This window comes from Mus caroli, chromosome 12 (assembly GCF_900094665.2).
Source record: "Mus caroli chromosome 12, CAROLI_EIJ_v1.1, whole genome shotgun sequence".
Lineage (NCBI taxonomy): Eukaryota > Metazoa > Chordata > Mammalia > Rodentia > Muridae > Mus > Mus caroli.
Genome location: NC_034581.1, coordinates 21,534,892 through 21,549,396, shown reverse-complemented (window position 1 = coordinate 21,549,396; position 14,505 = coordinate 21,534,892). Strand labels below are relative to the sequence as shown.

The following is a 14,505-nucleotide window of genomic DNA, read 5'->3' as shown; positions in this document are numbered from 1 at the left end:
GGGCCTCACACACTCTAAGCAGGCACTAGATCACCGGGCCACATCCACAGCCCTAAAATACACTGTGAAATGCAGTCAGAGAGATAAAACAGGTTACAAGTCACCAATACCTGAACTCTGCTATGGACAAGTCATTATTAAATATGGTAGCCCAGCGAAGACAGTAAGTAGGAATGTGTTTCTGACAGACACAGGCATTCCTTTTGTAATTTTATTTGCCTATATTTATTTACTCTGTATCCTATACTGTCTTGAACAGCTCAGCTCCTTCAGTAACCTACCTTGCTCAAAAAACAAACCTTTGACTAACACAGACATGGAAAGCAGAGCTTCAGAATATCAATTAAAAACTGATTAAAGCTGGGCAGTAGTAGCGCACGCCTTTAATCCCAGCACTTGGGAGGCAGAGGCAGGCAGATTTCTGAGTTCAAGGCCAGCCTGGTTCACAGAGTGAGTTCCAGGACAGCCAGGGCTACATAGAGAAAACCTGTCTCGAAAAACCAAAACCAAAACAAACAAACAACAAAAAAACCTGACTAAAAAGAGATGCACAAAAGTGATAGACAGAGTTGTCAGTGGTCTGAAAACGGGTGACCTAGGGACCATCCATTAGTGAAAACAAGCCTTTAACTGAGAGCCGACTCCTGTAGCTGCCACACTAGGTTTCCCGTGCCAACATTTCCCTAAAGCCTATGGCATGTGCACAAGCTGCCCAGTGCAGTCAGTGGGCCAAAGCTCATCATGTGCAGAAGCTCAGGGACCAGGAATGGGGTCAGCCCCCTTGGAGCTGGAGTTTAAGGCCTCCCAGCATGGGTGTCCCCTCCAAGAGCAGCAAGCACCCTAACAAGATAACCACCTCCAGCCACTTGCTTCAGTTTAAGACGAGTTTCACTACACAGCCTAGAATGGTGTGGGACTTTTTTACTTGAATCTGAGTTTAAGTGGGCATTAATTCTGGAACTTTAGAATAGTGCCAATAAAACACCACACAGCCAATGCATTAGGGCGCACATGTTTCATCTCCACAGAAAGGAGGAGGGGCAGCATCCTGACTACTTGACACAAGCATTCATGGTCACCGCAGTGAGAGCGCACATACCTGCCCTCTAATGTCTATATCAGCGTATTTTTGGAGAAGTGCTCGAACAATTTCAACATGACCACCTCTCACAGCGCCAATCAATACAGTATCACCACTCTAAAAGGACAAAACACAAGGTCAGTTACTAAATAAAGAACACAGTTCTGAAATTAAGGCTACTCGTTTATTAATGTAATAGATTTGTTCTAAAAATCTCTTTGAAAAAGACGATCACTATATTAATTAACTGATAATATCTGATATTAGCAACCTTCTGCATATGACACAAAGGACATTAGTCTTTAGAATAAGGACTCATGAAATTCCATGATGAAAACTTAAAAGGATAAATTACTCAGGTAGAGTCTAGTCTCTTTGAAGACAATTTCTCATCACACATCTAATTGAAGTCACAGGATGCTGACAGTCTGGATGTTACATAATAAACCCTCTTCAAAGACTGCTGTGTGATAGGAGCAACAGGCTCTAGGTTGGGGGCATAGAGCTGATATGCTGTTGTGGCTCTGAAGAATAGCAGGGCTGGATCCCAGACTAGTGTCTGTGGGTATAGCCAGTGGGCAGTCACAGGCAAAGGGCAGACGGGCTACTTCAGCTTCCTGTGCAGGAACTGAACCAAGTTTAACGCCTCACAAGCACAGCTCCTCAGATGACATTCATCAAGCAACAGCCATTTTGAATCACAGCTTTCCACTACTTCAAATACTAATTTTGCCATGGGCTCAGGTATCTTGGCATTTTATTGCTAAACTGCAGGTCAGTTGTAGACTTCTGTGCTAAGTGAGCCAGCAAGCTGTTGCCTGCTTCCATTCTGAGGACCCCAATAGGCTGCAAGTCAATTAATTAGTCCTTGAGGGTTCTAAGTCTAGCATTGTGGTGTCGTATTTTAACTACACCACATACAGCATACATAAACCCAAGGCAGACCAGTTCTATAGCTAAGAATGTTAGCATCAGAGTAGGTGAGGACCAGTCCACTGGTCAGTAATCCAATTCCCTGTTACAGTGTGCCAGGCACCATTCTAAGTCCTGGGAAACAAGAAGATACGATCCCAGTCCTAACCAAATTTAGTCTAATAGAAAACAGCATACAGGCTGGGCATGGTGACGCACGCCTTTAGTCCCAGCACTTGGGAGGCAGAGGCAGGTGGATTTCTGAGTCCGAGGCCAGCCTGGTCTACAAAATGAGTTCCAGGACAGCCACAGAGAAACACTGCCTTGAAAAACCAAAAAAAAAAAAAAAAAAAAAAAGAAAAAGAAAAAGAAAAGAAAACAACATACAATCAAAACAAAGAAACCAAAGCAAACACTATGCAAAGAGAATAGCATAATTGATCAAAGTAACTGAGGAGGCCTTTTGGAAAGCTAAGGATGACCTTTCCAACTAGGTAGAGTGACAAACAGGAGCCACCATGTGTAGGCAGCATTCTAGACTGAAAGCACAGCTGATGCACACAGCCATGCCTCACAGTGGGACAAGATCATGTGCAAAGAAAGAAAAGGGACTTAGCAGGGCTGCACCCTTCTAAATGGGGAAGATGGCACAAAATGAGGACAAGGACTCAAGTAAGGACATTGACATGCAGAGTCTGTACTCAAATGCAGTGCACATCAACAAAGGAGTGTGTGTGCGTTTAGCCACAAGCAAAGACAATGGAGAATCTGTTATGATTTGTTTTAACAACAGGAGAGGGTGGCTTTGGTCAGGGAGGCAATGGTGGTGATGAAGCTAGGTAAAGGGCAAGTTTTACATGAGTCAGCAGAACTGCATGGGGTAGGAAAGGAAGAGGGAAAGCATCAGAGTGGGTAGTGGGCCGTTTGCTGAGAGAAAGAAAATGGAGGAAAATGGCTTGCAATAGTAAAAAGACAAAACACTCCACTTCCATTCTATTTTGCTGTAAGATTTTAAAAGCTCATTAAACATACATTCAAGTGGAGAGTTCTGAACACATATGTGAAACCTCAGAGAAGAAGTCAGGCAAGAGAAAAAAAAAATCTTAAGTATAAAGGTACTAAGTCCTGGGACAATGAGTAACATCAGCTATGAAAACCACATATAGGAATATTCATCAAAGAGGGTTACAAATTAACCCTATGTGTGACATTTCTAGTAACCAAACTATTTGATAAAAATAAGGACATTATTTAACAAGACTGGAAATTTTATTAGTTTCAAAGGTAGGAATAAAACTCTCTTAAAACAAGCTCATGTCACATGTGAAAAGTCTTGATGATAAGGAGCCAATTTTCTGTCTACTTCACCACTAATGACAAATCTGAAGTAGGCCCCTACCCTGTCAGGTATGTTCACGTATGTTCCAGCGTCCAACAGGTCCTGCACAATTTCTATATGTCCTTCTTTCGATGCAATCATCAGGGCTGTGTTTCCGTCCTTATCAGTCAGGTTCACGTTTGGATTCCTTTTCAGAATCTCCTTTACTGACTGTGTGTAGCCCCCTTTCACTGCCACAATCAGTGCAGTCATCGAATTCTTAGAAAGAAAAGCAAACAATTAGTGTGCTCTGGAAAATATATGCATACCACAATCAGAAAAGTATTTTCAAGCAGGTGAGCTATTTGCAGTTGCTAGAGAGATGGCTCGCTCACTGGTTAAAAGTTTTTGCTGCTCTTGCAGAGGACTGGAGACCGCCTGTGAGTAACTCCAGCTCCAGAGAACCCCAGGCCTAAGGCCCTCTTCCAGTCTCCGCAGGCCCCCCACTCACATCATACATCCACAGGCAAACACAGGCACACACATATAAGTTTTAAAATATAATTCACATTATTTTAACAGCCTTGAGCACACTAGCTAAGGGCTCTCCCACGGTAATGCTCCACCAGTCACTAGGAGTTACTTCTGACAGGGCCAACATGAAGGCTCAGCTGTAAAGACACTTGCTGCCAAGCCTGATGGCCTCCATTTGATCAAGCCTTAGACCCACCACCTCCACAGGCTGTCCTCTGAATGCCACAGTGTGCAGTGGCTTACATGTGCCTTCTTCTAATATAGAAATAAACAAATGTGGTTAAATTTTTAAGTTATTTCTGACAAAATACCAATATAAATAACCAGACATGTGCCGTAAGTGGCTGGAGGCATATGTTCAGGTGTTTTAAAAATTGTTTTTACATTTTTTTCTTGTGTGTTCACTTAGGCATATGCACATATGGAGGTCACATCAGTCTTACGGGTTCATTTCCTATCTGCATCACATGAATCCCAAGGGCAGAACTCAGGTCACCATGCTTGGCAGCAAGGGCTTTATCCACTGAGCCCCTGAGCCATCGGTATTTTCAGTTTTCAAAGACACACAACTTGTGTTACATAATGGATGGACTATCTAAGAGTTCAGTTTTCTCAATGGTAACCTGCACTGGATCTATATGCAGGGAACAAACCCTTTCACTGATGTAACAAAGTTGAAAGACAGACTTCAGATTCAACACTTTCTCATTTAAACAACCCAAAGTAAAATGGATCAAACTTGAAACTAAGAATTTTTTATATAAAACATTTAGGGGAAAAACACAAACAATGAATTAAGAATTAGAGCATATTGTTCAATAAATGAGCTTTAACAGTTCCTACAAGCCCGTGAACATATTCTAAGTAGTCCTTTAACATCCTGGACACCTTTCTGACATTGAAAGAGAGTTCCTCATCATCAAATCAACTCAATCACCAGCCGCTCATCTACAGTAACTCAGGAGAGGCAGTGCTGTGGCTCCAGCAGCGAGAACAGTGCCCTGAAGGCCTGGGCCACCACCTCTCCCATCAGGGAAGAGAGAAACACTGGATGCCATTGATCTAGGAAGTCAGATATGAACTACAGTTTAACTTGGTTTCAGACGTCCGGAGATTTGGTGGTTTCTCCTCTCAGGCTCCATTGTGTGCGGCCTAACTTAACATAATAATACTAGTAGTAGGTCCTCAGTACCTTCAAACTGCTTGCTGCCCACAAATGCTGGCTCCTGACATAGTCCTGGAACGTTTAAGGAAAGGTTAGCCTCCTCATGGCCCTCCAGCACTCTCGGCAAGGATGAGATACACAGCTGGTGGTCAGTAATAAATTAATAACTGGCAGTCAGTTAGACTCAACTCCATTTTTAACCTTTTCTCTCTCTCTCTTTTTAAAGATTTATTTTATTTATACGAGTACACTGTAGCTGTTTTCAGATACACCAGAAGAGGGCATCCTCTCCCATTACAGATGGTGGTGAGCCACCATGTGGTTGCTGGGAATTGAACTCAAGACCTCTAGAAGAGCAGCAGTCAGTGCTCTTAACCACTGAGCCATCTCTCCAGGCCCATCTTTAACCTTCTTAACAGTTCATTTCTGACTTCCTCTGTCTGTTTATTGAGAGGAAAAAATAACTTAAAGAAATCCACCAAGTCTAACATCACTTTACATTGTCAAGGAAAAGGCATTTTAATGGAGCATGATATATACCTACAATTACAATTAAAAATTAGCTTGGCACAGTGGCATACACCATTTGTCCTAGCACTAAGGAGGCAAAACGAGGAGGATCACTGTGAGTTCAAGGCCCGCTTCCTCTACAAAGCCAGGACTACATAGTGAGACCCTATCTCAAAAAAAAAAAAAAAAAAAAAATGTTTTTAATTAAAAGGGGGGGGGGAGCTACTTGATCTAAAGAATTTTTTTAGTTTATAAGATTACTAAAAAAATTTTTTTTGATGGTTTTAATTTCCCAAAATATTAGCAACAGACTCTCGAAGGCAAATGTTCATTATGTTTTTTATATTATAGCATCATTAGTTTCAAAGTTAGCAACACGTAGGAAATCTCAGCACTTGGGAGGCAAAGGCAGGAAGAGCCTGAGCTCACTGAAAGCCTGGACCACAGAGTGAAGCTCCAACTCAAGAAGAAAGCATTTACGATTTAAATTACAAAAGAAAGCATTTAAGAACTCCAGGGAATTTTTTCTAGGTTTGTACTAGCCTAAAATATTCCCTTAAAACACAAACTTCACTCTGCCAGAGGGCTAGGAGAACAGAGGTACTTACAGCTCCTTCTTGATCAACATCAGCTCCCATGGCCAACAAATGCTTCACACATTCCAAATGACCCTTTCGGGCAGCCCACACCAAAGGAGTTGTTCCATACTATTAAAACAGGTAACGAATTCAAAATTACTTTCAGTCATGTACTAAAAGAAAGCAGCTTGAAATGAAGTTATATTCTGAGTACTATTCTTAGATAAGTATGTGTACTAATCACAACTCAAACAGCTCCACACAGTTAAGGCAAGAAGGCTTTATCACAGAATAAGCACAATTCGCAACATCACATTTTCACACAAGAAAGCAAGGCTCCAAAATAGGGCCAAAGTAAGAAAGCTATCAAGAGGCAGAAAAAACCAACCTTTAAATCCAGCACTCGAGAGGCAGAGACAGGCAGACCTCTGAGTCCAGTCTGGTCTACAGAGAGAATTTTAAGACAGCCAAGCATACACAAAGAAATCCTGTCTTGAAAAACCAAAAACCCAAACCAAACCTAACCAACCAAACAAAAACCCCAGGAGCCTCCAATCTCTCAGATCTTCACTTTTAACCATAGCTCCAAATCAGCTTGTACCTTTGACACCCAGAAACTGTTCAAAAATGCCCCTCAGGAAGCAGCATCAACAACTACAAACCACACAGAAAAGGAATGCTGCCCCTTGAGAAGTCTGCCAACAATAGACATGTAAAGACCCACAGTGACCTATATGAACAATGAAATGTGTACATGTCATAAACACTTAAGAAACCCTGACAGCCTGTTCAGTATATGACTATAAGTATGTAAAATGTAGCTAGTAAGATTAAGAAACTGAATTTTTACTTTTACTTAATTTTAAATTAAATATAAATAGACATATGTGGCTATTTAGTCTCTATGAATGACATTAGACACCTGCCCAACCACGCTCTTGGAGACTGTCCCCCACAGCACCCTTGATAGATGGGTTCTCATGACAGACTAACAAGGATGTGAATACAGCAAGTGGGACTAGAAGTCTAACAACAGGAGAAGGGTATGAAGGAAAACATTTTTTTTCTTGGTCACTGCCTCAGATCAGTCTTAAGGAGATGCGTAAGGGATGCGGAATAAACTCCCCCCTTCACTCCTGCATCTATAGTGTTCCCAGCCTCCTTTGTAGGAAATACATTGTCTATCTGAAGCACCTTCTCTAACTCTACAGCTCATCAAGGCATCCTTAATTTTATCAACTGAACATGATCTCCCATCCCTTGAGCATCTACTGCATTTGTTACCTCCTGAGTGGTTGATGTATAAGAGTACATGCTAGAAAGTCTGTTCTTTCTCTTCTCCATCATGCTGGCCAGCTTACCCTGACACTAAGGAGCAGATAATCTCATTTACATCGTTAAAAATAACTCTTGCTATCTGGTAGGAATGCCCTTACCTTGTTCCCTGTCTACTCCAATGGCTCTTCAGTTAGTAAATATCTCTACTTTTTCTCAAGTTCAAATCTGGTCTTTCCCACTAACTGAAATCCTTTTATGTGCATGCTTCCCAGTCTCAGCATGTAGTCCAGACAGACTGTCATTGCTGATGCTCCTGAGGGCTACCCGCCACATCCCCTTCCCCTGCACTCCAGATCCTATGCTCCTGTCTCATCAGGACATTACTCAGCTGTCTCCTCCCATCACATCCTCTCTTCCCGCTCCTCCACTTCTGTCAGGTCTCTAGCTCAAGTCCTAAGAATGTAGGCTTGCCTTGCCTAAGCAACTGTCTATCAGCCTTTCCCTTAAGAGTCTGTCACTGCCCTTCCTTCCACACACTGATGCACCTTGCAGTCGTTATTTCCAATCTCTACACCACCAGCTTTAGAATTCTAAGCACAAGAGAGAGAACAGAACCTGAATTGTAAGATCGCTGTCACACAACACAGCAGGCAAGACAGAAAACAGGAAGAAGAGTTATAATAGAAAACTTCAAACAGTAAAGACATGAGTTCATTAGCCCTGTCTTTTTGAGAATAATTTAATGTAATAAATATCAAGAACACATGGTCCATAACACAAATACAAAACCCATCTATTACCTGTGGATACACAGGTAAAAATGTTGAAATACAAAACTAAGATACATTAGAGATGTTTCAAATGACACTATCTATAACATGGACACGCTAAGTGACACAGCACAAGCAGAACCTGCGCAGACTCTGCAACTCACCTTATCAGAGCAATTGACTTTCGCACCATTCTGCAGCAGAAGATGCACTATGTCGGCGTGGCCTCTGCCCGCTGCCCAGATGATTGGGTAGACACTGTACTGCTGGGATACACAGACACGCAAAAGGACGGGGGAAGAGGACAGTCTTTAGATGGACATTTACAACACAAATTTACTAAGTAAATATCAGTAGGAGTAACACAAGGGAATGGTTTTTAAATCAAGTTAGAGACCAGTCTCCATTTTAAAACACAAATACTCGGAATATATATATAACTGACAACTAACATGTGTTAAGCCTTAATAATACATACATTCTTGCAGAGTTAGCTTATTTAATGTGATTATCTAGCTAATAGGAAAGATTAGTAAGTAGAATAAAAGTAAAAAAGTGTAGAGATGTACACAATGTACAGAAAAACAGACATGTAGGAGAATGGTATGGCTTCTTGGTAAGTGTCTTCAAGAAACGCAGCGTGAGGGTGCACAAGTAACTAAGAAACTCACACTCCGCTTCGGAAATGTTGCCCGACTACGGCTAACATTTGAGTTCAAAGACTCGCTTTCTCATTGGAAGATGAGAAAAAGACAGTATACAAAATTCTTGTTGTCTTAAAATTCTCACTGGGTCTCACTGGTCGTATAGCATTCTATATGACAGTCAGTACAATCTAAAAAATTTCTATTCACTATGAAGTATAAAAAGCCTGTTGCCAGGCGGTGGTAGCGCACGCCTTTAATCCCAGCACTTGGGAGGCAGAGGTAGGTGGATTTCTGAGTTCGAGGCCAGCCTGGTCTACAAAGTGAGATCAGCCAGGACAGCCAGGGCTACACAGAGAAACCCTGTATAAAAAAAAACAAAAACAAAAACAAAAACAAAACAAAACAAAAAAAAAGCCTGCAGTATTCTGTAAGACAACTTACCATCCACATTAAGAATTCACTTTTTCGTTAGTGCTTACCAAACCAGTGACACTTGGGTTGGCGCCATGAGAAAGAAGCAACTCCACAACATCCGTCCTGCCTTTGTAGCATGCCCACATGAGAGCTGTCCATCCCCCCTAGAGGACAAAAAGCAGCGTGTAAACCGTGCCATTCCCAAGCAAGCAACAACTTTAATCAGGCTCTCTCTATATACATCTTTGTAACACCACTATTTTATAACAATAATGGTCTTAAATTCTTAAGCTCCTCACAAATATGCATGAACTGAATTGAACATGAACTGAATAAAATCTGCTAAGTCTACAAGTGGTCACTGCAAAGCTCATAGAGTAAACATCACAAAAGTCAGCTAGGGATGTTCATGCTTCTAAGAGTCACTCTGGCTGCTTGCAGCCATAGTACCCAGAAAACAAGTAGAAGCAGGGAGGGGGCAGGGGCCTAATATGTGCAGGCATTTCACATCCGAGCTAAGTACAGCAGTATCTTCCTAGGTTTGAAACATAAGATCATAGAAATAAAATTGTTGTGTGGCACAGTCTGCTAGGAAGAGAGAGGCAGAAAGTTGCAGTGTCTGTAAACTTACGCCCTGAGCACTCTGCAACCTGGCAGCTGAGGGATGGGATGTGCGCTTTGTGTGCCAAGACAGATGACTTCCTTCCTTGCTTGGACTGCTAAAATTGACTTTCTAGAAAGTTAAACATCTGACAGAATAAGACAGAATTGCTCTGTCTTATTCTCACTCTTGTGCCTTTCCCAGAGCATGACCAAACAGGAGGTAGGCCGTAACTGGGGACCATGTCTGCTGAGACATTCAGTGCTCAGGGAAAGCAGCCTGGACAGACCACATTTATAAATAAATCTACTAACATTCCAAAGCCTATACATAACTTACCCAAACCATTTAAGCTACCTGATGAACCTTCTAGATTAACTAGATTTAAACTTCCATATCCAATCCAAATAAAATAAGTTTTCTTGAAAGTACTAAATTATGAATTATCAAAAAAAATGAGCTGAGAACTTTTAATTCTGAGATAAACTGAAACAATAACTATTCTAAACAGGAGACACTATGACGCCAGCATTTAAAACATTTTTGAGTCATTCCAACATCCAACCCCAAGTCATAAAAGACCCTGTCTTAAAAATAAAATAACAGACAGGGTTTCCTGTGCCTCTGTTACTGTCAGTAACTTTCAGCTAACTAGTGCCACCCTGCAGAAAACACACATACCATGTCACGGTGCTCCAGATTGGCCCCACACTTCAGCAGCTCCTCCACAATGTGGATGTGCCCCTCTTTAGATGCTGATATAAGCGCAGTCCAGTTATCCTTGAAAACATTCAAAATGGCATGTTTCAAAATAAAACACAGCATTCCAAAGTGAGGGATACACTTGAACTTAACAGCCCAAATGACCTTCCAACTGATACCATGTGAGCCCCTCTAACCTCTATAGAATAAAGCGGAAGCTGCCTTAAGATTTTGCCTGCCTATGTCAGGACTATCACCTGCTTTCCTGTCAGGACTACCAGTGCAGAGAACAGCACCACAGCTGCTTGTCCAGGCTCACCCTGGACCTCTCTCACATCCCATTTTGTAGAAAGGAGAAAAGTGGCCACTAAAATCCAAAGGGCAATCCGCAGCTAGCAACTGTTCCACAAATTAAAGAGCCTGCGATCTGCCATGAGGACACACTCACACACTCATTCAGGATTACAGTATTCAGTACAGCTGCAATCGGGGACATTAGAAAGATTGTGACAAAGAGCTGTGAGAACAGAATTGTCCTAACTTTTATTTAGGGAATGAGTTAATTCAAATAATCACAGCAAGAGTGGTGGCACATGCTTTTAATCCCAGCACTGGAGAGTCAGAAGGAGGTCTACACGATGAGACTGTTTTAAAAACAAATAATTCACATGGTCACTCAAAGCAAAAGAATGTAGCCATGTGACCCCGAAGGTGACTCTGAGAACACTGGGAACTCAAAGGAAACTGGATGGTGATTTGTCCCTCAGAAGCAGTATCAGAAGGGACAATTACCAAGGAACACTATAAATTATAACTACAGAGAATCACTTAACAGCATAGCTCATACATTGAAATATTCTAGAGACATTTAATTGCACAGATATGAGCTTCGAGTGCCATGTACATAGGAAAAACATGAGGTGCTGAAATACTTAGTTATAAGCAAAAAAAAAAAAAAAACTCTCCTGATTAAAGAGGCAAACAAATAAAAATAACAACAAAAAACCTGAAGCACATTAGGCAAAGGTGAGATATATTTCAAAGCACTTTTTTTTTTTAGATTCATACACCAGTTTATTTCTCAGTCATTGTCAAGAGAAGATTCCTTCAGCAGCAGATGGGAACAAATCTACAATGGAACAATATATGGAGAGTGAGAGACCTTGAAACACTAAGTCATAAATTCAGTTTCTCCACAGAAATCTCAAGACTCATGGCCCTAGGAACAGAATTGAATCCCAAGCTGTACAACCCCTCTCTTTCTCTATGTACTAGTAGTTGAAGGAGCCTACGAATGACAGAGCAATTGATTCTTTTTCTTAATTTCAAAGCACTTTTTAAAATACTTATTTGTTTATTTATTTATTTTGATGCAATGGCTCACTATGTTGCACTGGCTAGCCTGGAATTCTATGTAGATCAGGCTGGCCTGAAACTCAGAAACCTGCCTGCTTCTACCTCCTAAATGCTGGGATTGGGATTAAAGGCATAAACTACTACATTTGGCCCTCAAAGTACAGCTTTTAATCATTATTCTTTAAATACTTTTTATGAAGAAATTAAAGAAAAGGAGGACTAATGAGTAAACTACTTTATACATACCAGGTCTTCCAGGTTGCAGTTGGCTCCATTCTTAATGAGTTCTTTCACTATTTCCACATTGCCCTGTTCAGCAGCTATCATCAGCGGCGTCTGGCCACACTGGAGAACAAACAGGACAGCAAGCTGAGCAACATGGTGTGCTCTCACCACAACCCTGTTCAGCACTACAAAGGCAGTGCTTTTCACAAAGGTGTGCAAAGCACTGCTGCGTTTCCCGTAAATTTTAATTTATCAACAGCTTTAAACCTATAGGTCTGGTTTACTGATGACTCAAAAGCCCTAAGCTAGGTAGGGCATACAGCTCACTAGTGGGCACTGCCTCAGATGTGTGTGGTTGTGTGTTCACTCAAAGCCACTAAAAATGACTGTCAAAGCCACTAAAAATGTAGCCCACCCACCCCCATAATATTAGTAACCTCTTTTAGGGCCTACGAACTCATGCAGAGTCAGTGACCCTGCATAGCACTAGAGTCTGCAAACACTTAGCACAACATGCACAAACTCTCACAGGACCTGTGGTAACCTAACTTTCCAGAGAGAATACGCTAGAGAATGACACTTTAATTATACAGGTTTTATCTCAGACAGAGACAGAGAGGATGATAAAGTCTAGATGCTACACATATTGACTTTCACATGCAGTTTAAGCCTTCTCTCATAACCTTAACTCATGAAGTATATTTTCCACCTTCCAAAAGTGAATGCAAAGAGAGCTTCCCTGCCCAGAAACCACGGGCAGGGCCTGAGCAGGTGATCTAAGAGAGAGCTCCCGCACCATGCCCCTTCTACTGCAAGCACAGCACAAGCATGTTCCTTTTCAGAGGTGTCAATCAAGACATGAACAGACTAGGAAGCACCAAGTTAAGCCACCAGCCAGTAAGCATCCAGTACTAAAGGCAGAAAAGTAAATAAAGGGAACTTTACACCAAAAATGAAGCTCAGTTATATAAACATTTATGCATCTCCCTTCTGTGTGTTGATGTATGTGGGAGGATGTCTGTGACTTTACTTTTTAAATTATTTATCTTATGCATAGTGGGTGTTTTACCTATGTGCACATCTATGTACCACATGTGTCCCCAGTGCCCATGGAGGCTTGAAAATGGCATGAGATCACCAGAAGCTCTGGAATTGAAATTACAAGTAAGCCATCATGTGTGTACCAGAAATTGAACCTGAGTCCTCTGGAAGAACAACCAGTGCTCTCATCTGCTGAGCCAACTCTCTAACCCACATGGTTTTACCGTGTGTGTGTGTGTGTGTATGTGTGTGTGTGTGTGTGTGTGTGTGTGTGTGTGCGTGTGTGTGTGAGATCTCAGGTGTCATGTCATTCTCAGGAGCACCATCCACCGCCCTTGAGGCAGGGTCTCTCACTGGCCTGGAGCTCACCTACCAGGCTAGACAACCTGATCAGTGAATCCTAAGAATCCTTCTTTCTTTGTCTCTCCAACACTGTGTGCATGTGCCAAAGTACTCTGCATTTTTCAAAACTAATTTTTATTATTTTGTTCTGAGTGGTGATTAGAGTATAACTTAGAGTTGCTCTCTCCCTCCACCATGTGGGGTCCTGGGATTGAACTTAGGTTGTCAGGCTTGATGACAGGTGCCTAGACCTGCCAAGTCATCTTGAGAGCCCACGCCTGGCATTTTTACTGTGTTCTAGGGATCAAACAGACTGTTTTTTATGCCAAGCTGACATCCCTGTGCTTCACACCCTCAGTGTTTTCCTCTAATCTCTGAGACAACAACTTGAATCTTTACCATGCTCCAAAGACAGAGAAACAAGGGCAGGTCCACCTCTCCCCTCACCTCTACCATCCCTACCAGGCCTCTTGGACCTTTCCTCCTCCTTCTTATGTATTTAACCCTCATTGGCAGTATCATTTGTAACTCGATTTATATTTGTAGGATTGGAAGCTGATTTTTAAAATATTTTTTAGCTGTATGGGTATTTGCTTACATTTTGTATCATGTGTTTGCAGTGCCCATGAAGGCCCGGAAAGTGCATCAGATTCCCTGAGAAGAGAGTCTCAGATAGTTGTGAGTCAACAAGTGTGAGCTGGGAATTGAACCTGAGTCCTCTGCAAGAGGCAGTGACCTTAAGCACGTCTCCAGCCTCTCCCAGTGGATTGTTACGTGTGGTTCGTAAGGGCAGAGCCCACGCCTACAATGTCTTTGTACTTAGTACTATAGATGGAAGGGGGGTCAGTGCGCCCAGATACTCAAGTATTTGTTGGCTAAATGAAGAAGTGGACAAAAATATCAAAGAATTTAAAAATCTCTTAGAAACAACAGCCAAGGGCTGGTGAGATGGCTCAGTGGGTAAGAGCACCCGACTGCTCTTCCGAAGGTCCAGAGTTCAAATCCCAGCAACCACATGGTGGCTCATAACC

At 41.9% G+C, this 14,505-nt stretch overlaps 1 protein-coding gene across 10 annotated transcripts in view; it reads right to left on the bottom strand.

Moving 5' to 3' along the window:
- The window catches only part of Kidins220 (kinase D interacting substrate 220), an 88,548-nt gene that overhangs the window by 64,332 nt on the left and 9,711 nt on the right, over positions 1-14,505 (bottom strand). For 7 of the 10 annotated variants that reach the window (XM_029484866.1, XM_029484863.1, XM_029484862.1 and 4 more), the window contains exons 3-9: positions 12,113-12,211; positions 10,490-10,588; positions 9,273-9,371; positions 8,311-8,412; positions 6,129-6,227; positions 3,393-3,590; positions 1,100-1,198 (exon numbers count right to left, since the gene is read on the bottom strand). In XM_029484866.1, the coding sequence (XP_029340726.1) occupies positions 1,100-1,198; positions 3,393-3,590; positions 6,129-6,227; positions 8,311-8,412; positions 9,273-9,371; positions 10,490-10,588; positions 12,113-12,211 (795 nt within the window). The remainder of the gene's footprint in view (positions 1-1,099; positions 1,199-3,392; positions 3,591-6,128; positions 6,228-8,310; positions 8,413-9,272; positions 9,372-10,489; positions 10,589-12,112; positions 12,212-14,505) is intronic. The other 3 variants (XM_029484864.1, XM_021179552.2, XM_021179554.2) reach the window with 1 other exon arrangement.